Source organism: Peromyscus leucopus, chromosome X, assembly GCF_004664715.2.
Source record: "Peromyscus leucopus breed LL Stock chromosome X, UCI_PerLeu_2.1, whole genome shotgun sequence".
Taxonomy (NCBI): Eukaryota; Metazoa; Chordata; class Mammalia; order Rodentia; family Cricetidae; genus Peromyscus; species Peromyscus leucopus.
The window spans coordinates 28005699-28031266 of record NC_051083.1 but is presented as its reverse complement, the minus strand read 5'-3'; the positions used below and the strand labels follow the sequence as shown (position 1 = coordinate 28031266).

The following is a 25568-nucleotide window of genomic DNA, read 5'->3' as shown; positions in this document are numbered from 1 at the left end:
TTCCAAGGGACTCATCCTCTCCTGACTCAAGCTGCTGATCTGATTTTCCTATATGTACGGATCACTGTTTATGCTGGCTTCTGCAACCCACCATATTTGACTCCAAGTTCTAGAGTTCACATCTTCGGCTGCTCCAACTAGCATGCATGTGTGCATGTATTCATTGCTCTCCTGGCTGTTGTCTGAAGTTCCTGCCACTGACTTTCCTGCCATGATGGATGGACCTGTGAGCCAGAATAAACCTTTCCTCCTTTAAGTTGCTTTTGTTAGCATATTTAATCATAGCAACAGAAAAACTAAAAAAGACAACCTCAAAATGTGACTACATTTAGGGTAAGGCCTTTGAAGAACTGATTAAACTGAGGCCATCTGGGTGGGGCTTAATACAGGTCTATTAACAGAGATCAGGAGTTCAGGGCCAGCCTAGACTATATGAAACTGTCTCTAAACCTGTCAATCCAATTACATGTATATGTGTACAAATATATATATATGTACATGCACACATATGAATGCTTACTGTAACATGAGTTTGAATTGCCCAAAATTTAAAATGTTCCCATATGACAAAAACTGCCTCCTGTTAGGAAATTATTTTAAAAAACTTAAGCTTACTGCAATGATTTGTTTCCGCCTAGTTTTCACATTCTACCCTTCCCCAATCCCCAGCCTAACAATTCACTCTCCAACTCCAGTATGCCCTTAGTTATCATAGGGAAGGGTCTTATCCATATTATAACAGCAGTCAGTCTAGGCTTTGATTGATGTGTTTCCATGGGACCAGACTGTTGTCACTGATACCACATATGAAATCAACTTGGGAAAAATTTCTTATGAGAGGGGAGAGCCTCAGTAACATTAGGCAGGCCTATCTATAGGGTGTGGGAGGGCTCAGCCCATTGTGGGTCCTGAGTTGTATAAGAAAGCAGGCCAAGTAAACAGGACCCCTCCATGGCCTCTGCATCAGATCCTGCCTTCAGGTTCCTGCCTTGTTTTGAGTTCCTGACTTCCTTTGTTGATCAACAGTGATATGGAAGTGTTAGCCAAATAAACCCTTTCCTCCCCAAGGTGCTTTTTGGTCATGGTGTTTCATCACAGCAGTAATAACCCTAAGACAGACCATTGCTGCAAGTTGTCTTTTTAGAATAAAGTGAATAGTGATAGGGAAGATACCAAGGAAATACCTGTGTAAATATGGTTGCCTTCATCACCCTCTCAGGAAATACAATCCTGGGCTGAAGATACAGCTCACCCATCATGCATTAGACATAGCAGCACAGGCTCATGCCTGTATCCCTAATCAGGGCAAGAGGACCAGAAGTTCAAGGTCAACCTATAATACATGAGACTTTCTTAAAAGCTAGCTCCTTAGTTGAGAAGGGGGATATATGTGTGCCACAGAATTGAATGAGATAGATTATAATATTAGAGATAATGAGGTGATCATATCAAAAAGCATCACAACATAAATGCATTAGATTTTGATCTTTAATAGTACTGCTATATAGGAATTTACTTCCCTGGACCAAGAATAGAATGCTAATTACATAAAAATATACACATATAAAAGTAATTCTCCATTTTCTTGTGGGGAAAAACAACCTAAGTGTAACTTCTAGAATAGTCAAAGTTTTTGTTTGAATTACAATTCAATTCTTGGTCATCTTACTAGTATTAACATTTTAAATTAAACATTAGACAACCATTACAATTTATAAATGTAAGGTGCCATTACTGAGTACATTTCCTCCAGAGTGAATGTGTCCCTTCTCCCACCAACTAATGAGGCAGCAGTATTCGTTAGTTGAATTTTATTAGTAGATGAACCCTCCTGCAAATATTAATTTTCTTTTCCAACCTCCGTGTGTGTGTTTGTGTGTGTGTGCATGTGTGTGTGTGCGTGTGTGTGTGTGTGTGTGTGTGTGTGTGTGTGTGTGTGTGTGTGTTAGAATGCACCAATCATCTCTTTAATGCCATCAACAGCAAGATGAGTTTGGCTTGGGCTTTCGGTGCAGATTGACGGTATCCGTCTGAATCAGATGATCTGACCTATCTTCTGTAGCCAGAACTCTTCGAACTGCCTCCTCAAAGGCGGCTGCGACATTGGTGGAATCTTTTGCACTTGTTTCAAAGTAAGGATAGTCGCCGTTGTCCCTGCACCAGGCTTGGGCTTCTTCTGTAGACACCTGCCGTTCATTTATGTCAATCTTGTTGCCCAAAATCACAAAAGGAAAGCTTTCGGGCTCTTTCACATCTGCATAATATATGAATTCCTTCTTCCAGTTGCTCAAATTCTGGAAGCTTTGTGAATCATCCACACTAAAAGTAAGCAGGCAACAGTCAGAACCTCTGTAAAATGGTGTCCTCAGGCTTCGGAATCGCTCTTGACCAGCTGTGTCCCAAATCTGCATGGTAACAAAATGTCCGTCCACCTCCAAATCTTTATTTAAAAATTCCACACCTATTGTGTGGAAGAGCTGGGCATCAAATTTATTGGTTACATATCTGTTCATAAGAGAACTCTTGCCAACTCCACCATCTCCAAGAAGAATTACTTTAAAAAGAGATGATTTTCCTGCCATTATTAACAGTATGAGTTTTGACTTCAGAATCCTGTAAAAAAACAAAAACGGGGGAGGGGGGGAGGATCCATTACATGCCTTTATACTGTTTTGATCCGCACAATTTTAACAAAATCAGCCTTTAAGTGAAATAAAAACAGCCCTCATTCCTCTTTGTCACTTTGTCACCTTCCTCTTTGTCACTTAGCCATGTACCAAACCCTATCCATTTTCATTATTCCCTAGAAATAACAGTCAAGTGTCACTCTTGCCCTTCCTTGCACCACATCTGACTGTGAGACCCAATCTAACCTCAAAACCCTTTCTCTGAGCCATCACTATCATAGGCTCCTCCAAGCCTCAGCCACCCTAAACTGATACAGGTCAAGGGTCCAAAGGCCATAGGCTTCCTTAACAACTTCAGTCCCTCAATCCCCAGTTCACTGACAGATGTTCCTACTGCCCTTCCCCTTCTCACTTCAGATACAGGCACTATCGAGCAGGAAAGCCAGAGGCTTCCAGAAGCTCACTGATTCGTATAATAAAAATAAAAACCAATCAAGTAGAGTACAAAGAGTTTACTGTCTTCACTGGAAAGACAGTGTCAGCAACATGGACTTTTTCATATAATAGAGCTTAAGACTCATAAAACTCATTTGGGCAGCTCTGACTCTTAGCAAATATGTAGCCATGATATGGGTGTGGGTGTGTGTACATGTAAGCACACATGCAGGACAGAAGTCAATGCCAGGTGTCTTCCACCATTTTTATTTTTGAGCAGGGAGGTAGTGTTTGAGACAAGGTCTCTCACCTGAAGCTCCACTGATTTTGCTATGCTGGATAGCCAGCAAACAAGCCAGAAATCCTCCTGTCTGCCTCACCAGTGCTGGGATTACAGGTACCTTTCCATACCCAGCTTTTTACATGGATCCTGGGGATCCCAACTCAGGTCCTCATGCTTGCAGAACACACACTTTAGCAACTGAACCATCTCCCCAGCCCCACATGACATATATGTGTAAAGTAAAATGAAAATCAATCTTAAGTGAAAATGTGCTAATATATTAGACATACCCTCTAAAGAAGTCCAGGTGCAGAATTTAAAAACTTTCCTACACTACAGGAGTCAGTCTGTGGGAGTGATATTTCTGATGCCTATAACTTGATGGCTACTCTTTTTTTTTTTTTTTGGTTTTTCGAGACAGGGCTTCTCTGTAGCTTTTGGAGCCTATCCTGGAACTCACTCTGTAGACCAGGCTATCCTCGAACTCACAGAGATCCGCCTGCCTCTGCCTCCCGAGTGCTGGGACTAAAGACGTGCGCCACTGCCGCCCGTCTGACAGCCACTTCTGAGTGCTGATGGGAGCACTGTCCCCACTTGATGTTTTAATTTTTCATTGTAAACAAATTTCAAAGCTGAGTGGTCGTGGCACACGCCTTTAATCCTAGCACTTGAGAGGCAGAGACAGGCGGATCTCTGAGTTCCAGGTACAGCCAGTGGTACTCAGAGAAACCCTTTCTCAAAAGACAAAATTAAACATACACAAAACTTCCAGGTTTCCCATAAAACCTAACCCCATCATTAGCAATTATCAACCTAAGGCAAATCCTGTTTGCTCTAAAACTCCTATTCACCTTTGTTTCTACTTAAGTTGAATCAAACTAAATCATCTAATAAGTATATTAAGTGTTATAAAGGGAAAATTAAGTTTCTTACATCAGCACTGTCTGAAAGATTTTTATCAAAAAAAAAAAAAAAAAAAAAAAAAAAAAAAAACCGGGCGGTGGTGGCGCACGCCTTTAGTCCCAGCACTTGGGAGGCAGAGGTAGGCGAATCTCTGTGAGTTCGAGGCCAGCCTAGGCTACAGAGCACCAAAGCTACACAGAGAAACCCTGTCTCAAAAACTCCTCCCCCCCAAAAAAAAAAACTCAAAAGATTTTTACATAATGATGGAAAGGTCCAACATGGTACTCAATAGCTGTATGTGGCTGTTGAGCACTTGACTAGCGAGGAACCGAATTTAATTAGTTAATTTAGGTGCTGGGGATTGGGCCTTGTGCATGCTACGCATTAAAACATCTACCACTGAGCTACATTCTGGCCCCATTTATTTAATTTCAGCTAATTTAAATGGCCACATTTAAACAGCCTTTAGCTATACTGGACAACAGAGTTGTAAAATAAAAAGTCATTAGCTTTATCATGAAAATGGGTATTGCTGACTCCCACGGTGGGGAAAATAGTAAAGAAATGAAGAATAATTGCTTTATCTACTAGGATGAATTTCTATTACCAGTATAGTAGATATTATGTTTGTCTCCTTATTAAATGTGAAGGTATCCAGTATTACTGAATACTTCTGTAACATACAAAAATCCTGCATTTCTAACTATATGGTCTACTACTCTGGTAAAATACACCGTGAGAGAAATCAAGTTAGGGGAAAACATGAATAAAAAGGGATGGCAAAGCTGGGTGTGGTGGTCTATTGCCTGTAATCCCAGGACTCAAAAGACAGTGGCAAGAGAAGCACAACGTTGAAGCCAAAATAGCACGCCTCACATAGCTCCTACTTAACCCGGTTTCATAATTGTATCAAGAGACCCTGGAAAGTGACTGACTAACCCCACCTAGGTTTATGTAAGCACCCTCGAGGACATTCACAGTACACTGACATCATGTAATAATGCATTTTGCAGGATGTGTCCCCATTGGGCTGTATTTCAACATAGGGAAAGCATCTGAAACTCACCCAAATTAAAATTCTCCAATGATTTATTCTCCAGGCTTAAAGAACTAAACTCAACTTTGACTTGGCCATCCCACCACAACTGGTGTGTAACAGTTTCCTCTCAGATTAAAACCTACCATTTTGGAGGGAATCTTAAGATAGAGTGTTTACAGGGCAGTGTGTTGTTCAGATCTTTGATGGTTTTTTAATTAAAAAAAAAAAACCCAGAGCCAGATATCAGGGTGAAAACTGAAAGATCAGAGAAGCAGAGCAGCCAGCCACTAGTTCTTACCTCTGTGAAATCCTCAGCCTAACAAATGAGTTCCTGTTTCCTCACACCTTATATACCTTTCTCTGCCCTGCCATTATTACTTCCTGGGATTAAAGGCATGTGTGCTTCCCAAGCAAAGGCATGACACATCTCAAGTGCTGGAATTAAAGGTGTGTGCCAAAACTGCCTGATCTCTATGTCTAATCTAGTGGCTGGCTCTGTCCTCTGATCCTCAGGCAAGTTTATTAGAGTACACAATATATCGCCACAGAGGTAAAATACCTCCACAGAAACTCATTAAGACAGGAATTAAATAACTCAGAATAATTTAGGAAGTCCCTAAAACTGACCAGATTCACTAGGACCCTCCCTCCCCAAGAGTATATATATAGTAAAGATTGCTGAGAGTCATTCTCAGATAAGCCAAGCTCCAAATAAGACTCTCAGTCTCTGCCGGGCGGTAGTGGAGCACGCCTTTAATCCCAGCACTTGGGCGGCAGAGCCAGGCGGATCTCTGTGAGTTCGAGGCCAGCCTGGTCTCCAAAGCGAGTTCCAGGAAAGGCACAAAGCTACACATACAAACCCTGTCTCGAAAAACCAAAAAGACTCTCAGTCTCCCAGCTGCCTGGAAGAAGCAGAGACTAAAGAACAGTGGTTCTCAACCTATGGGTTACAACCCTTGGGAGGCAGAATGACCCTTTCCACAAGGGTTGCATAAACCATCTGCATATTAGTTACATTACATACAATTCAGAACAGTAGCAAAATTACAGTTATAAAGTGGCAACAAACCTGGCGAAGGCAGGCAGATCTCTGTGAGTTCGAGGCCAGCCTGGTCTACAGGGCAAGATCCAGGACAGGCACCAAAGCTAAACAGAGAAACCCTGTCTCGAAAAACCAAAAATAAAAAAACAAAGTAGCAACAAAAATAATTTTATGGTTGGGGGGGTCACCATAACATGAGGAACTGTATTAAAGGGTCGCAGCATTAGGAAGGGTGAAAACCACTGGCTTAGAAGAAAGAACGAAAGTAGCAGAGCTGCCTAGAAAAGGCTCAGATCAACCTAGCCACCAGGAATGATGGACCTGTTGAGCTACCTGCCAGCTGTGCAGTGAGCTCCAGGCTTTCCAACTTTCACAAGCTGTCACCAATGATGGGAAGGGACACAGATGACTATGGGCATTTCTCCTATAAGTAACCCCTCACCCACATTCCTATAAGTAACTCCAGTAAAACACATTGACTCACCAAGCTAGCTAGTCTTTAGTGGTCCTGTTGTCAATTCCCTATCTGGGTGAGTGGGTGTTTATTCACAGGAATAATGTCATCATACAACAACTCACTGTCTATATGCCTTTAACCAAGCACATGCTGCTCCCTCAGCTAGTGTTGCTTATACTCCCACCCCAAATTCACTGCTGTGCCTGCCCTTAGACCTCCTCAGCTTGGTTATTACCTCTATTGGAAACCCTTGCCCATCACCCCCATCAATGTTGTTCTTGTCAGTTAACTGACAAGAACACTAAAGTTCCATGATCTGTTCTGAGAGGAAAATAAACTTACATAATTGTAGCAATCCTTTTTGTCCTAATTATGTGGGATTTTCCTATTCATGATATTTTAAAAGAAATCTGACATTTGCAAATTCCACATACCTGGTAATATTTTTGACATGCACTTACTGTTTGGGGCTCCCAGACATTCCTACTTGGGAACATATGGGCCTTTGCTAACATTATTAACACACATGACCACTTCTTTGATTCTAACCTTAGAGTTGTACACAGATACACATGGTGTTATTATATAAACAATCTTAGTTCCCAATGATATTTAAGAGAAAAATTCAATCCACTCATTAATATAGTCACAGCAAGCTTATGGACATAAAAATGTTTCCTGTTCTTTATGTGTGGATACCCAGAGGCCTGAAGAGGGCATTATAGTCCCTTGAGCAAGAGTTACAGGCAGTTGTGAGCTGCTTATTACATGGGTGCTGAAAACCAAACTGCTACAGTACAAACACTTTATTTTCATTCATTCATTCATTTTATTTTTTGTTTTTGTTTTTTTCAGACAGAGTTTCTGTGTAATAGCTCTGGCTGGCTTGGAACTAGCTGTAGACCAGACTGGCCTTGGACTCAAAAGATTTGCCTGCCTCTGCCTCCCAAGAGCTGGGATTAAAGGTGTGTGCCACCACATCCAGTTGAGTACAAACACTATTAACCATTGAGCCCCTCCTGTATTCTTTTCTAAAAGCAGAGGAACCTTTGAGATTTCTTTAGCATAAGCTAAAGGAATAAAAACATGCTACCATGTAACTTTAAATTTTCAGCTAAAAATAAATGTTATATGAACTCTGATATTCCACAGTTGGAAAGATTGTCTAAAAGCAATAATCTTCATCAAGTTTATCATTACTTAATATAGCTCAATTCTACAAATAAAGACATCTGAATAAAAAAAGCATAATACACAGGTCATGAACCTCACCTTAGTAGTTCAGTTCAAGCATCATAATCTGCAGAAAAAAAATTCAAAGCTCACATTAGTGGTGTACATTTGTTTTGGTGATTTTTTTTTCTTCTATAGTATTACAGATTGAACCCAAGGCCGTGTATATGCTAGGCAAGCTCTAACAGTGAATTATATAACCCCAGCCCTTTTATTACTTTTATTTTGAGATCAGGTCTCACTGTGTTGCCCAGGCTAGCCTTGAACCTGCCCTGTAGTCTAAGTCAGACCTTCAATTTTCAATCCTCCTACCCCAGCCTCCAGAGTAACTAGGATTGCAGGCCTGTACCTGTTTTTATAATTTTAAGTGTAAAAAGAATTAAATGTAAAAAAAAAAGCATTTGACTACATCTATATTTAATTTAAAAATACCTAAATGCTATCTATGATCTATCTCAAACTAAAAACAGCCCTACATCAAATACTGTATTTTAATATTGTTTTTCCTCTGTCGAGGTTTTTACCTGCCCACCCTTCTATTCTAACTTTCACATGAAGGCACAACTATAAAATTATGAGGAATTATAACCATGTCCCAGACAATGAAATAAGGATAACACAGGGAAAACAGAGGAGCCAAGGGAAAGAGAAGCACCAATATGATCCATAGAGTCAGGCTAAGGCCTGGAGGTAGTGCAGTGTCATGAAGCAACTAGGCAGCCAAAGCAAAAAAGCAAAGTCTTCTATGCATGAATGAGAGCAGTATCCAGAGGGAGAGCATGTTTCCAGGACCACCAAGCAAGGGGCACAACCCAAGGGTGGGTGAACTTAATTCCCTGAAACCGCATGGGAACGGCAGGAACAGCAGTATCTACCTCCAAGGGCTGCTGGAACATTTACTCAGATGACTGCACACAGGTTGTTCACCACAGTGCCAAGCCTATTACAAGAGTGTAGGAACTTTCTGTGGAATGAGAACATGAAGTCCCAAATAGGCAACTTTATAGACAGGTTTTTTTAATGGCCATAAACCGCTATAAGCAGAACAAATTATATGCAGACCTTCATTAGGAGGCCAAAGGAGTCAATCTCTCTTTCTTTCTCTTTCTCTCTCTCTCTCTCTCTCTCTCTCTCTCTCTCTCTCTCTCTCTCTCTCTCTCTCTCTCTCTCTCTCACATCACCTTTTAAAATATTTTTTACTATTTATATGTGTGTATGTGTGTCTCTTGTGAGTGTATGCTGTGTGTGGGTGGGGTGATAGCCGAAGTCAGAAAAGGAAGCTGGATCTCACCAACTCCACCAGGCCCACGGTAGAGTTAGGCAGTTGTGAGGCAACCTGACATGGGTGCTAGGAATTGAACTCAAGTCCTCTGGAAGAGCAGCAGGTGCTCTTATAGGATAATCCATCTCTCCAGCACCCCCACCCCCATCACCCTTTTTAAAAGAAAGGGTATTTTTGTGAAACTTACACATAGCTCTCTTTAACTTACACATCTAATCAATGAAAACATGACTCTAAAATGCTGACATTTAGGATTAAGGATAAAACAGCAGCAGCTAACACTGATAGAGAGAGCCCTGTATGCCATATGCCCTGACACTCCACATCTACTCAAGTTTCTTATCTGTTGTGGTTTGAATGAGACCAGCCCCTAGAGCTTATATATTTGAATGATTCGTCCCAGTAGGAAGAACTGTTTGGTAAGGCTTGGGAGGTGTGGCCTTGTGGAAGGAGGTATGTCACTGAGGGTGGACTTTGAGGTTTCAAAAGCCCAGCCATTCCAGTTAGTCTCTCTCTTTCTCTGCTTGTGGATTAGATATAAGCCCTCAGCTACTGCTTCATTGCCATGCCTGCCTGCCATGCTCCCTGCCATGATGGTCATGGACTTACCTTCTGAAACTGTAATCAAGCCCCCAATTAATTGCTTTCTTTTCTAAGTTGCCTTGGTCATGGTGTCTCTTCACAGCACTAGGACAATATTTAAGAAATAACTTTTCCTATTACTGCCTATGATAGGCTTGAGAGCTTATATATGATACAAGATCACACAGCTAGTAAAAGAGTTAAGCTATTAATGTAGAAGAATACCCCAAAGCCCAAACAGTTAACCCAATGGGCTACTTCAAATGCAGCTTTTTTTTTTTGAGGGGTTTACTGTTGTTGCTGCAGTTTTAAAGGAAATAAGCAGGTGGAAGCAGTAAGTCTTTTGTTTGTTCGATTTCAAGGTCTGCAGAAGAATAAGTTAATTCAACAGAACTAGTAGGCTAATCTGCCAATATGTAGTGTAAAGTATGCTTCCGTATCCTCTGGGTTTTTTTTTTTTCCTTTTCTTTTCTTTTTTTTGGATTTTGGAGGCAGGGTTTCTCTGTGTAGTTTTGGTGCCTGTCCTGGATCTTGCTCTGCAGAGAAGGCTGGCCTCGAACTCACAGAGATCCGCCTGGCTCTGCCTCCAGAGTGCTGGGATTAAAGGTGTGCACCACCACCACCCGGCTGGGTTTTTCTTCCTTTAGATTTTTGTGAGGCACAGTCTCATGTAGCACAGGGTGGCATCAAACTCAATACTTAGCTAAGGATGAGCTTGATACTTCTGAGCCTCTTGCCTCTACCTCCTGAATGCCAAGCTTATAGGTGTGTACCACCATGCCCAGTTTTATATGGTGCTGATAATCAAACCCAGAGCTTCATGCATGCTAGGCAAGACTCTACCAAAATGGGAGGCCTGCTCCCACCTTTTAAAGGGTTCCTATGAGCAGGAAAGAGTAATAAGAAACTTTTAAATAGAAAGATAGCAGAAAGGAGACAGACAGAAACACAGGATAGCTTTGGGAGGACCTGGATCAAAATCTCCTGGCCCCTTCTGTCTCTTCAAAAGGGCTTTTATAACAATCTGGGCCAAAAGACCTCCCCCTTGCTAGATCAAAACATATGGCATAGCCAAGTGCAGACTCTTCCACACACCTGGTAACCACACCTATGGTCCAATCATCCCCTTACTCAGCCCTGCTGGGTAAAGCAAGCTCAGATTCTCTGACTCTGAGTAAGTTCTCACTAGGAAACCTCTGTGAGTCTCTACGTACCAACTGAGCCACATCCCCAAGCAAGTGTATTGTATTTAAAAATGCTTTAAGCAAAACATGAGTCAAAGTCTGCAGCTCTCTGAATCATCTCCACAGAAGCCTCCACTTTCATAAAATGGATGAAAGCAGCTCTCCACCACATATTTAGACAGCACCCACTATGTGCCATACATTAATGATACAAACCACACAGTTCTGCCCTGAGGGTAACAACTACATGAAGTCACAACTATACCAGGTCCTACAAAGTGAGAGACACATAGAACAGAGTACAACTATTCACACTCAGCCAAAAACCAAAGAACAATCTGAAATACTACAGGGCACCCTATCTACCATTTCCTCCAGTGAGGAGTACAATGTACAAATGTGAGATTCCCTTAGTCAGGCCTAGGCCTTGCATGCCAGTATCTCACAGAGCAGTGTGTGATACTAGCCACCATCAGGCCGACCCTGTAAACACAAGCTCACTACTTCAACCGCTGAGCTGCACGTAAAGACAAGGTACCTTCCAGTACCAGAGGAAAACCAGGTTGTTTTACACTGTGTTAATAAGAGCCTGAAGGTAGGTTTCTAGCGTGTTATGCTCCAACCACGTCTCAATGACCATTTAGCCACATGCTGCCCTTAGGAAGCAGCCTTAACAAATGTTTGACTCCAAGGGAGAGGGTATCTGATTCAGGAAAGCAGGTTAAGACAATGGAGCTGAGAAAAGCAAAGAGCCAGAACCAGGACAATGGATCAACACAAGGTTCCTGCTAAGGAACCCTGATGCTGGCGTGGACTGGGAGACCCTGAGGCAGGTGAAGAATTAAGTTTACTAGGAAGATGGGACTGGAGATAGGGGATCCTGCATAGGAAGGGTCTTAGAATCCACTGGAAGGATTTCTGCCTACACCCTAGGATTAAGAAAAGCCACTGAGATACCTTCAGTAGTATAAGACTTGGAGAGATAGAGCCCAGAAAGGTAACTGGTTGCCACAGCTGCAAATGACAGGAAGAAGAAGCCCTCAAGTAGAGCTAAGATACCTCACAATCTCTGTCACACCGCCAATGGTGTCAGCTGATCTTAAAAGTACCAAAACCGAGGCGGTTGTGTCTTGCTAGATTCTCCATTCTCCAGTAAGATTTTCACCATAGTCTTCCAGCTGCCTGTTGCTCGCTCCAATCCCCACCCCTTTTATTGGTACCTGGCTAACTCTTATACCCACTTGCCAGTGCAGCTAGACCTCACCCCCTCTCAAATACTTCCAATTCTGACTGAACCTCTTTAGTCATGCTAACATTTGCCATTCCGAATTTTAGTAGTCAACGTGTCTACCTTGCCTTCTAATAAAATAGAAATATGCTTGTTAAAAACAGTCACAAGGAGAAAAAAATTCACAACACAAACACATTATGTGCCATTATAAAATTGCCCATATTTTCTTCTTTGTTGTCAACTTTTGAGACGAAAAAAAAAAAGTATGTATTGGCCGGGCGGTGGTGGTGGTGGTGGTGGCGCACGCCTTTAATCCCAGCACTCGGGAGGCAGAGCCAGGCGGATCTCTGTGAGTTCGAGGCCAGCCTGGGCTACCAAGTGAGTTCCAGGAAAGGCGCAAAGCTACACAGAGAAACCCTGTCTCGAAAAACCAAAAAAAAAAAAAAAAAAAAAAAAAAAGTATGTATTATTCTACAACCACCTTCCCCCCCCAAAAAAAAAAGAAAATGTAATTTTGTTTTAAAAAAAAAAGTTTAGCTGAGCAAAGTAGAAAGTATTTACTTAACTGAGGGGTTGGAGAGCGAGCTGAGTGGTTAGAGCACTACTTACTGCTATCTAAGCTCCCAAGTCCGCCCCAGTAGCTGCACAACTCCCCAGGCTCATCCAAAGCTCTCTCTGCCTCCAGTGAGTCCCCATCTTTGCCTGGGCTGTGCCCTTGGTCCAGGAGGCACCTTCCTACCACAATGGCTACAAAGCTCAGCCATCAGAGGCCTAGCTCAGCTCACCTCATACAAGAGACTTCTAGGATACCTTTTCTCTTTCCTTTGTACTCATTATCATTCTCACCTTCACTATGATTTCTCATCTCACTTGCTTACATGCTCCCAGTTGCATATGTCTGTTTCCCAATTAGAATGTCAACTCCCCAGGAGGTACACAACACCTATGTTACTCATTCACGTGGTGGCTAGTGTGCTGTCAACTTGACATAAGCTAGACGCTTTTTGGAAGAGGAAACCTCAACTGAGAAAATGCTCCTTCTAGATTGGCTTGTGGGGAAGCCTGTGGTGCAGTTTCTTAATTGATGACTGAAGTGGGAGAGCACAGCTAAGTGTGGGCAGTGCCCACCCCTGAGCTTGATAAGTCCTATAAGAACATAGGCTGAGCAAGCCATGAGGAACAAGCCAGTAAACAGTGTTCCTCCATGGCTTTTGCATCAGCTCCTGCCTCAAGGTTCCTACCCTGGCTTCCCTCATTAAAGGTGTGTGACCTGAGAGTTGTAAATTGAAATAACTCAGTGGAACATTAATCTGGTATGGAGGCAGATGGGGCAGTGATGAGTAGGTTAAGTTTTCTCCCCAAGTTGTTTACGGTCATGGTATTTTGTCACAAGAATAGAAACCCTAATGAGCTGGGCGGCGGTGATGGTGCACACCTTTAATCCCAGCACTCGGGAGGCAGAGGCGGGCGGATCTCTGAGAGTTCAAGGCCAGCCTGGTCTCCAAAGCGAGCTCCAGGAAAGGCACAAAGCTACACAGAGAAACCCTGTCTCAAAAAACCAAAAAAAAAAAAAAAGAAAAGAAAAGAAAAGAAAGAAACGAAACCCTAATGAAGACAATTCATTTGTCCTATTTTTGTCTGCCACACTGAGTAAAATGGTCTGTGCACGGTGACATGCAAATAAATGCTAAAATAAATCATTTACTTGTTTAATTTTGTTAGTCTATTATTGTTTCTATCTATACTTATATACAAGTTCTTCCTCTTATTTTTGATATCCATTAAAATATGTGGGGAAAAATGATTCTTTCAATTCTAATGATAAAACCACTTTAAGTACTACTTACAGACATCAACAAGGAGCGAGCATGCACATGCTGAAAATCTAGCACATTCCTCTAGTAAGGTACTAAAGGGAAAGTAGGCTCCCTTTGGTAAACCACCTCCTCAAAACTTCAGAAACACATACTCCCTCTGCAACTTCTCACTCCTGGGAATTTTAATTGAATTTATCACTCCTGATTTAAATTTAGGAAGGTTCTTTCCTCTCCCCAAATTCACAAGTTCCTTTTGCATTCATTCACCCTGAATGTCCTAATTAGAGGCATAGCTACCATTTCACTTAATTTTATAGCTTAATAAGCTGAGCTTCAGGGCTGGAGAGATGGCTCAGTGGTTAAGAGCACTGGCTGCTCTTCCAGAGGACCCAGGTTCGGTTCCCAGAACCCAGATGGCAGCTCACAACTGTCTGTAACTCCAGTTCCAGGGGATCTGACACCTTCACAGCAAAGCCTATAAAAATAAAGTTAAATAAATTATATATAAAAAAGGGTCAAGTTTATTTAAGAAGCTGAACTTCAGGCAGTGCAGAGTGGCACATGCCTGTAGAACGCTGAACTCAGGAGTTGAAGACATGTAGATCACAAGTTCAAGGCCAGTCTGAGCTAAGTAGTGAGCTTGAATGTTGCTATGAGAGGGGGCGGGGAGGGAGGGGGAGAGCAAGGGAGAGAGAAACTGAATGAGATGCAAGCCAAGGAAGTCCTGGAGTCTAATGGGTGCTAGCTTCATAGCAAAAAGGTGACAAGCAAAACCCAACAACCCCGGAACTAAGGGACAAACCACAAGAACGTGGAGGCTTAAGATTCAGCCAAGTGGTGCCAGGCAGTGGTGGTGCACGCACTTAATCCCAGCACTCACGAGACAGAGACAGGAGATCTCTGTGAGTTCGAGGACAGCCTAGTCTGCAGAGCAAGTTCCAGGACAGCCTAATCTGCAGAGCAAGTTCCAGGACAGCCAGAGCTGTTACACAGAGAAACAGTGTCTCAAAAAAAAAAAAAGGTTTGGCCAGGTGAAATAGAATATCTAGCACTGAATACTGCCTCACAGATAGGAAAGGTGAATAAAACAAAACGGTGGAAATCAAACCATAAATAAACTAAACTATCACTGACAAAGCACATACTCTAAGTAACTCATTTCAGTAAGCACACTTTCTGGAAAATGAAGCATCTAATTTAATAAAAACACATTAATTTTTCATAAGAGCATTCCTGTAGTTAGGTAGGTAGGAGGACAAAAGCTTCAATTAAGCAACTAAATAACAGATAATTCAGAGCTTTCTGTATTGCTGGAGATGTCCAGTGAACCACATGTGGCCAATGAATATCTGAAATGTGGTTAGTCTGCTTAACTAACTGAATTTTTAACTTCATTTTAATTAAAGCATTCCACAACACTAATAGCTATGATATTAGACAATGGAGGTCTACAGCGTGATGAATGAACATGAGAGGGGGAACTCCCAGAATCCCATGTGGTCTCGGGATAAGCATGATAATAATGTAACAGGACCTGCATGTTTGGGCTTTATACTAGGAAGATTAGAACAGCTTTCACCGGGTGTGTGGTATGGTGTGGTGTGGTGTGGTGTGGTGTGGTTGGTGTGTGTGTGTGTGTGTGTGTGTGTGTGTGTGTGTGTGTGTGTGTGTACTGCATATGGAAGCCACGGAACAACCTTGGATGTCATCCACCTCATTTGAGACAGGATCTTTCATTGGCCTAAACACCCACCAATTAGGTTAGACTGTCTGGCTAGAGAGCCCCAAGGATCCTCCTGTCTCTACCTCCCTAGTGCTGGGATTACAAGTGCTTGATACCAAGTCTGGCATTTTTGCCTGGGTTTTAGGGATCAAACTCAAGTCCTCATACTTGCCACTAGGCCTGACCTCAATTTTCAGTACATTATCTATCTATCTATCTATCTATCTATCTATCTATCTATCTATCTATCTATCATGTGTGTCATGAGGTACTTGTGGGAGGTGGTTCTCTGCCTCCACCATGTGGGTCCTAGGCATAAACCTCAGGTCTCTGACACTGAGTCACCTCACTGGCCCATAAAACAGTGCTCTGTAAAAAAGAGTGGGAATAGGTTAGGTTGTCTTTTCAGATAGGATCTCTATGTAGCCCTGGCTGTCCTGGATTTTGCAATATAAACCAGAAACAGGACAGAGATCCACCTGCCTATGCATCCCTGAGAGCTGGGATTAAAGGTGTGTGCCATTATGCCCAGTTTAAGGTTGAATTTTAAAAGGCAAAATGAAAACAGGAAAAAAAAAAAAAACAGAGAAAAGCCACAGGAATAATGGGAAGCTGGTGTGGTATCCCAGACTTGTAATTCTTACACTTTGGAGGCTGAGACAAGAGGACTGCAATTTTAAGGCTAGCCTGGGCTACAAAGCAAGACCCTATCTAAGAAAAAAAATACTAGGAATTATGGCTGAGGGTTTAAGGACGAAAATTATATTATGAAAAGAATCAAATAAACATGTATATTAGAAAAATAAAATCAGCAAAAACACAAACCAAATACAACCCATAACATACTAAAGTGACCAAGATAATGCCATTTTGTCCTGAGTCCATTTTGTTTGTTCAGACAGTTCTCAGCCAACCACCTGCCCTCCCTAACAGTCACATCTGCCTTAGCAACACATTTGAGATCTCCATGACCTCGACCATGATCCAGATGTATTAAACAAAATAATTAATGTAAACTACACTAATTGAAAAAGGCATAAGTCAAAAATAATTGTCATATTGTGTCTGAAATAATCACTATGCTCTGGCAGGAACAAACATTTCAAGGTTACTCTGACCCTCATCTAACTTGGATGTGAGTTATGTATGGTCTTTGTGATTTTTGCCTTTAAAATACTACCTCTGAGCTTCAACAGCAAGAGACTTGGAGGCATGAGCCCGCTCTTGGTTGCTGACTAATGATATATATAGAAAGAGCAGCTGTTTTAAGACTCACCCAGATTAGAGGCTTAGAAATTCCATCCTACATACAGAGAAGCTGTCACCAGTCCCATGCCAGACACTGCAAGTAGCTCTTCACAAAGTTCTCTTTCCCGGATGTAACTAACACCTGTGCAGTGGCACCCAGAGTAACCTTACTAAGATGCTGGCGTGGACTCTGCTCTCAGGAAATCTTTCCAAGCCTAGGCTTATTCTTTCCATCACTGCCTGCTTCCCCATCTGCCTCCACACTAGCTTAACTCTCCAGAGTTACACACCTCCATTCCCTGGAACATGAGCAAGTCAGGAGAAAATGACCACTAGCTTCTACTCACTTCTCAACATGGGGCTCTAAAGTGATGAGAAAGAAGAGTGAAGGATTTTGGGGAGTTTTTTTTGGGGGGGAGGGGGTTGTCCCTCCACTTGTGGCCATGATAACAGCAAATTCCTTGAAGATGTACATGCCACAGAATCTCCGAAGGGTAATCACATTTTCTAAAAACAACTAAGGAAATGGAGGCCCACTTGACAAAGTAACTTGCTAGTATCACACATTTGCCCAGAAGCAGGGTGGCATCCGTCATGTCTTAATCAGGACTAACCACTCCCCATTATTGCCTCAATGAGGCCCAAACTGCATGACAATAATCCTCTCCCTCTTGAAAATAGTCCTAAAATAGTCCATGAAACTGACAGGGGGTTCTGCTTTCTCTCTTAAACGTCAGCTGTTCTTCAATCAGGTGGCTCCCTTTCCTAACATCTCTCAAAGAATGTAATCTCCTGAGGTTGAAGTCCATACCTCTTCCCACTGGCTATAAACACCAGCAACTCCTTAACTCCTTCACCCTCTCACACACCTCAGGGCCACACCAGAATTTCCGACCCCTTTAAAATGACAGTATTCAAATTCAGTATGTCAAGCCATGTTACTTATCCTTCTGAGACCTCTCTCTTCTGTCATATCTACCTGATTCAATGATCCAAAGAATTCTATCTCCTTCCTCCCCAACCCATGGCTGTTGTCTTACTGAGTTAAATATCAAGCGCTACAGCTCTATTTTAACAGCTGCTACTTACTACAATATCTATTCAGTATTTGTCTTCGTTTCTTTTCCTGTTGTTGTGGTAAAATACTCTGATAAAAGCTACTTAAGGAAGAGTTTTTTGACTTACAGTTGAGGTGGGGGGAGGAAGCATACAGCCCACCACAGTGGGGAAGACAAGACAACCAAGAACCTGAAGTGACTAGTCATATTACATCACAATGAGGAGCAGAGAGAGGATGAATACATGTGGCTCCCTTTACCCATTTATACAACTCAGGATCCCAAACAGAAAATGGTGCTACCCACACTGGAGGGCTCCTCCCAGGAATATTCAGAGGCCCATCTCTCAAGTGATTCTACATTTTTGTCAAGTTGACAACACTAACCATCACAGTATCTAAGACACAGCCCCTTAAAACATCCCACAGTTCAGACACTATTCCCCATGCTTCACAGATCAGCAGAAAGCTAACAAAGATTAAATACCATCTCCAGGCCCAACAAAACATGGTGGGTCAAAAGTGGTATCCTCACCCCACCAAGTGACAGAAAGGACTCAAAAAAAAAGTACACAGCCAAAAAAGTCACCAAGCAAAAAAACTATTTTAGATGAAAATCAGCAACAAGATATTGAGACTGGAAAGCTAACCGTACAGAGGTGTGAAACTCAAGAAGTGACTGAGAAGGAAAGTCAGCCACAGAACTAACTGCAAAAGCACTGCCTAGCTCTCCAGCAGTTTTCCAAGCACCTAGACAGGTACAGGCTGAAAGCTGGAGCACTCTGGGAAAGAACAGGCACCCTCCTACCCTCCCAGCACACTTACTTCCTGAACAAGTGCGTATAGCAGAAAATGGGGAGAAAAGAGGTAGCAAAGCAGGAATGGAGGACAGCCTGCATAGGAAACCCGGCAGGTGCTTTCCTTTGCAGCCCAACAACCAAAACAGCAGCATTCCCAAACTGCAAGCCCAGGGCAAAGACTTACAGACTTACTGGAAGGGGAGTGGCAGGGAATTAAAACCCAACTTTAACATCTTGTTTCCTTACCACTAAACCTTTAGGTTCATTTATAAACTCTAATGGAAAACACCAACTTCTAATGTTATGGTTCCTAACTTGTTGTTATGTGGCTTCACAGGAGTAGGCCAGACTATTCTAAGTATTTAAAGGAAACAAGAGATGCTGGCATCCGTGTGGTACCATGCTCAGGGGAGTTCACAATTTCAACACTACATTGCACACATTCCTTCTGGTGACATAACTTTCTGAAGTTGAGTTTGCCCAGGATCAAAAAAAAAAAAAAAAAAAAAAAAAAGGCAGCTCATAAAGATGGCAGTTGTCTGCTGCTCTGAAACAACTGTCTTTGTGATACCTCAGTAAAACCCCCCACTCTATCCCCTACAGACAAAGAGAAGCTTAAACCAGGATTCCTAAGTGTAGATAAGAACTTAGACCCCTTTTCCCCAGGTGGCTGTATCTGCTACAGGGACTTTGGAAAAGAGTCAGGATATTCGACCAAAAGACTAAAAAGGGGAGGTGGGTTAAAATAAATTATATGGTCTGTGCCTTTAAGAACTAGCCTCACAAAGAAAGGGGAGCGCTCCTTCCAACCTCCCTGCTGTGAGTGAGAGATTTGGAAGAGCCTCCCTGGAGGCTTGTAAACTTAGAAAACACCTTACTTTTGCATTCTGTACCTAAAGTCTCCAGTGGCGGCTTTGGGGACATGATCTAGGCACAAGACCCTCACTCTGGTTACGATCTGGGCACAACATCTTCAAATCTTATTCAGCCAGGCAGTGGTGGCACCAGCTCTTGGGAGGCAGAGGCAGGCGGATCTCTGTGAGTTCGAGGCCAGCCTGGTCTACAGAGCTAGTCCTAGGACAGCCAGGGCTACACAGTGAAACCCTGTCTTGATAAAAGAGTATTAGAATTCACTCCCAACTACTCTGCTTTCACCAATATGTGGCCCCCTAGCAGTTTCTTTGATTTGATTTCCTACTACACTGTGTATGTAATTCCAGGTATATTTACCAGATCAAACATACAAGCTTGAAATCACAAAGACTATAGCAACCCTCTTAGCTGAAAACAGCAACCCAGAGATTTCCACTTGTTTTTATTCTATTGTATTTCAGAGACAGGGTCTCATGTTGTCCAAGCTGGCCTGGAACTTCCTATATTTTCAAGGATGGCCTTGAAGAGTCCTAATCTCCTGTCTCTGTCTCCCAAGTGCCTGGATTACAGGCATGTACTACCCTGCCTGGCCTTTTTGGCCCTGTTAGAATCATTCAACACTTCTACCTTTTTAGCGTTCTAGTCAGCAAGACGCTGAAGTAAGTGTGAGGCCTTTTCACATTTCTCTAACACTGCTAACACAACTGCTCATGCGCGGCAACCTCCTGGAAGCTATCTCAACTTCTGTACCCGAACACCTAATCCAAAGCACAAAAACCTGAGATTAAACTAATTCAGCCCCTATTACTGTTTGCTACCCTTTACCCTTAGATTAAAAGAAACGTAGTCATAGAATGAATGTGTGGAATCCTTCCATACGGTTTCTCTGGCCCCTATCAACAATGGCTAACATTTTTAATGCTTTCAGCCTAAGACAAAAGTGGAGTCTGTGTCCACAGAGTACGTAGCCAGGCCTGCCTGCTTTACTTCTCTACACTTTTTCTGAAACACTCCCTCTACCCCATATAGAGCTGTGTTATCTTACTTAACACTCACTGACTACATCTCCATGGCCTGTCTGTGTCTCCAATGCAATGACATTCTACAGCTTGAAATCATCAGGGTCAAAAATTAAACTGTAGTGGAAAAATCCAGAATGTGGAAATACCCAGAGCACATCACAGTATGTACAGTACCAAGAGTCACATTGAGAAACAGATTTCTCCTCCAAGTTATCTAACCAGCCCAGGCACCCTGAGGCAAAACAGGCTTGGAACTGCCACAGGCCTGCCTGACACCCCCACCACCACCACCACCACCTAGGTGACTCCAGGTGTCCTGCCTCAGGTATCCTGACCTTTCATTTGCTTCCTGATTCCCCACCAAACTCCCCGAGGCATTTTCTGACTTCAGTTCCTCCCCTCCCCAATAACTCTTTAATAAATAGCCTCTGTGGATGACCTGGTAGTTACAAACGCTATTTTCTTATACTAGCTTTTATTATCTGCACAGCTTTTAACTTAGCCTCATTGGGCACCACTTCTAATTAGCTTATTTCCTCCTGCTGCCCAGGGCAGAATTATGTCGCAGTTAATGATTTGCTGCCTCTACCTGATGTATATACAGATAGATATGTATATACTCTTGCAGACATTAGGAAATAATGTATCTTTTTACAAAGAAATGTGGTGCCATAACTATGCTAGAGTAGCAAGACAAGTCATGGTTGAGCAAGACTCCCTGGCACCAAGTCCTCTTGACCCTTCCCAGAAAAACAAAACAAAAAACCCATATACCTTTGTTAGACTGCATGTGCTGGCAATCTGTTTCAGGTGGTATCAAATTCAGCGTTCTTGTACCCCTCCCCACCACGACCACCACACACACCCCATAGCAGAGAGCATCTGGTAAGCAGTAGAGAAATCTATATTTGTTAGCAAAGAAAAACACTGTGCAGTGGCAGGAGTCAAAAGCCAAAGCTACAGAACTGGGGAGATGCCTCCATGAGAAAGCCTGCTCTACAAGCAAAAGGCCCCGAGTTCGAATCTCCAGAACCCACTGAAAAAGCTGGATGTGGTCTCCTGAACACCAGGATTACTGCAGCTTACTGACCAGCAGCCTAACTCCAGGTTCAGTGAGAGACGGTCTCAAGGGAATATAGGTGGAATATAGAACTGAACTCTCCACATCCTTCTCTGGCCTCCACATACACATGTGCACATGTACCAGACATACACATACACTCTCACAGCCACACCCACAAACAAACCTACTGACTATGTGAACGTTTTCCTGAGAAATCCTAGAGATTCAACCCCTCTTTCTCTCTCTCTCACACACACACAGCCATCATCCATCCCAAAGGCTCACCTAACAGTAAGAACTGACATTGGAATGGAACAGCATGTATTTTGAAAGGCCTGGTCTCAGACTGGTCTTAAACAAGCATGGGAAAAAAACAGGCTGAAAAACACCAAAAAGAAAACTATGCAGGATGGACAAACGGCTCAATAGTTAAGAGAACTGGCTGCTCTTTCAGAGGACCTAGGTTTGATTCCCAACACCCACGTGACACCTAAAGCCCATCTGTAACTCCAGTTCCAGGGGATCCATTACCCTCTTCTGGCCTCCATGGGCACTAGGAATGAAAGTAGTGCACAGACACACATGCAGGCAAAACACACACGTGTTTATTCATACACATAAACACAAAAATAAATCTTTAAAAAGAAAATTATAGGAATGTTATTTTAAATTTTTCATCATTTTACTTCTTGATTTCAACAATAAAACACCTATTATCTACTGAGGCTAAATTTAAGCAAGACTCTTATGTTCATTAAAAATAGCTTCTCCAGGCAAGAGGCTGTGAGCTGGATTGAGTTGCAGGCCAGCCTCCTGGTCTACAAAGTGAATTCGCAGCCAGCTGAAACCACACAGTGAGACCCTATTATGGGGTGATGGGGGGGGGGAAGAGACTAGTTTCTGGACATAATTTGATAAACACGCACGCCTAATTCAACTGTACAAAGCTTTAAAGAGCCCAGCAACTGTTCTCCACTTCAACTAAGTCTGCCCGGAAAAGAATGTCATGACACAGGTACTTCTGTGCTGGGTGTGGATGTGTTGTTTCCTTAATGAACACCTGACCTCTGTTCCTGAGTAGTACAAACAATAAATTCTTTTCTAGGACCATGTCAGAACCTGGTCTTGTGATTGTGACTAGACTGCAAGCCTCAGGAAGGTGGAAGCTTCCCCACTATTCTTCCTTCTGGCCAGCACCTTTGTACCAGGGTCTGGCAAGCTGCTCAGAAAATATCTGTGGATGAATGGAATACTGAAGAAACAAACTAAGTCCACTGGAATGGTTCCCAATAGCTTGAAAGTCTTAGGGGGAAAAAAAAGATCCCAAAACTTGTGTGGTAGTGCATCCCCACAATCCCAGAATTTAGAAGGCTGAGGCAGTAGGATCAGGAGTTCAAAACCAGCCTCCAATAACATACCAAGTTTGAGGCCAGCTTAAAAATAAATAATAAAACAAAAAAAATATGAACAAAAATTGGATTCTGTTACCAGGTATTCATATACCTCTTAATAAAGAGGATTTTCCCCCAGCAAGCTTTTAAAATAATAAAAATGCTATCCTAAATAGTAAAATGACATTTTATTAAATGCTTAAAGAACTAAAGAAGCCAGGTGTGACCTGGAGTATGACCCAAAAATGCTTCCAGACATTTCTCAAAATATCCCTGGAGAGGATAAAATTTCTTCCTGGTTGCAAAACTACTACTCTGAAAGGCCCCCAAACATGCTTTGAATATCAGCACTGCCCCTCACTCCCTGGGTGACCTTGGAAAGGAGATTTAACCCTCCTGGGTCCCAGCAAATTCATCTTCTGTAAAACAGAACCATTGCTTTGGAAACACCAGGAAAACCATTTCATGTGGTATGGAGGAGGACTTCCCAATACATAGTAAGAAATTAAAGGTTTAAAAAATTGCTAAAACTAAAAGAACTCCAGGCCTTTGGAGTACTATAGTACAAAATGGAAGTAACTGGACAGGGAAATTTAAGAAGGATCTTTGGAAAAAGAGAGAATACCACCAATGCATTTGCTAGTCTCCAACAATGGATGTTCTAGTTTTTGCTTGTCTACTCTAACCTTCCAGGAAATGAAACAAAAATGCTCTTAAATCCCCAAATGTTCTAAGTAAATAAGCCTCCAAACCATAAACGTTTCAGTACAGCAAAGACTACAATGTAATGAAAACCCTGAAAGCAAGAAACTGCCACACCACTGTTAGATATGGCACTCTTCTATAACATAATTTGGAGTTCAACACAATTAGTGATAATTTCGACCTAAGAGTATAAAAGACAAAGTAAAAGCAGGCTACTTAGGTCCCTAACTAAGGGAGGAGTGGGGAATTTCACTCAGGGGTAGAGCTAGCTGGTGCTTAGCGAGCACAAGGCCCTGGGTTTGGTCTCCAGCAATGGAAGGAGAAAAGAGGAAAGAAAGAAAAGAAAAAGGAAAATAGTTCTTAGTTGAAAGCCCCGGGTTTCCTTCACCTCTAGTTGAGATTTCAGGCAGTGTAGGGATTTTCCACTGCGGTGGAACTAGCGAGGAAAAAAAAAAAAAAACAAAACTTGTACAAACAAAACAAAACAAAAACCAAATTCAGTCTGATTTTATGAGGACGCTGTGAAAAGACTGGTCACGTGCCAATTTGGAAACTTGCAGAAAAGTTATTCCTCAAAAGAAGTATGATCACGGGATGTGTTGTGTCATCACTTAAAAACAAAACAATAATACACACATCAACCTTTTGGTCAGCACTTAAGTCTCATCTGGTCTTTTCAGTTACTAAGATGGAAGAAAGGAAGGAACGCAATTCTGAAACCTCAGCCAAGGTATGAATCAGACAATGTTCCCAACCGCCTACATGGTCTTTGCCCTGGCTTTATCTTCCAAGCTCCCTCACCTGTGTGGGCCAAAGACATTAAGTAAATGCTCAACTGGGTAGGATGTCAGAGGTCGCCAAACTCAAATAACACGAGCGTCCTTGCTTTCCCCAGCATTAGTCAGTCACTCTGGCGCAAGGTTTGATCTCCTGTGCGTGGGTGTCCCCGTGTGGTTAGGGAAAGACTGGGTATGTGTGTACCCAGGTGTTTGCGTATCAGTCCGTGTGCGCATCTCTCCACCATCCTATTCCTAAGTGTTAGGGGATTTGGGTATTTCTCCTTCCCGGGGTGTTTTATGGATTTCTCTTCGTGTGTGTGTGTGTGTGTGTGTGTGTGTGTGTGTGTGTGTACACGCACGCGTGTGTACGCGCGCGTGTATATGTGTGTGAACGAGCGTATATGTCCCGAGTGGTTGGGTGTGTGTCCCTCTTCCCATATGTCTGAGTGTGCAAACCCGCCTTTCCTCCTGCGTCAGTCATCAGACTGGGGAGAGAAGTCACCCATGCTGCCCAGCAGTCTACAGACCCGCGCCAATTTGGCGCGCCCCTTGCCCTGGCGGCCCTCAGCTCCTGCCGTTCGTGCACCCTTAACCATCTCCGGCCCGGCCCCAAAGGGAATGCTGACCCCTGCTCACCTTCCAGCCACACACAGGACGCCCCGGGAGCTGTTGGCCAGCCCGCCTGGGTGCAACCAGGGAAGAAAGAGGGCCAGACGCTCGGAAGGGTAGAGAGCGCTAGCCAGCTCCAGCTCCAACAGCTAGCGACTTTGGCAGAAGGATCAATATGGCGGC

General features: G+C 42.8%; 1 protein-coding gene across 2 annotated transcripts; it reads right to left on the bottom strand.

Moving 5' to 3' along the window:
• Window positions 1-1470: 1470 nt before the first annotated feature.
• On the bottom strand, window positions 1471-25568 carry Rab9a (RAB9A, member RAS oncogene family). Of its 2 annotated transcripts, XM_028883544.2 has the most exons (3): window positions 25413-25568; window positions 8059-8086; window positions 1471-2613 (listed from the first exon to the last, which is right to left on the bottom strand). In XM_028883544.2, exon 3 carries the CDS (start codon window positions 2580-2582, stop codon window positions 1977-1979), a length of 606 nt encoding a protein of 201 aa, XP_028739377.1. In that variant the 5' UTR covers window positions 2583-2613; window positions 8059-8086; window positions 25413-25568; the 3' UTR covers window positions 1471-1976. The 2 variants fall into 2 exon arrangements, with proteins under 2 accessions (XP_028739377.1, XP_037054751.1); XM_037198856.1 differs by lacking the exon at window positions 8059-8086.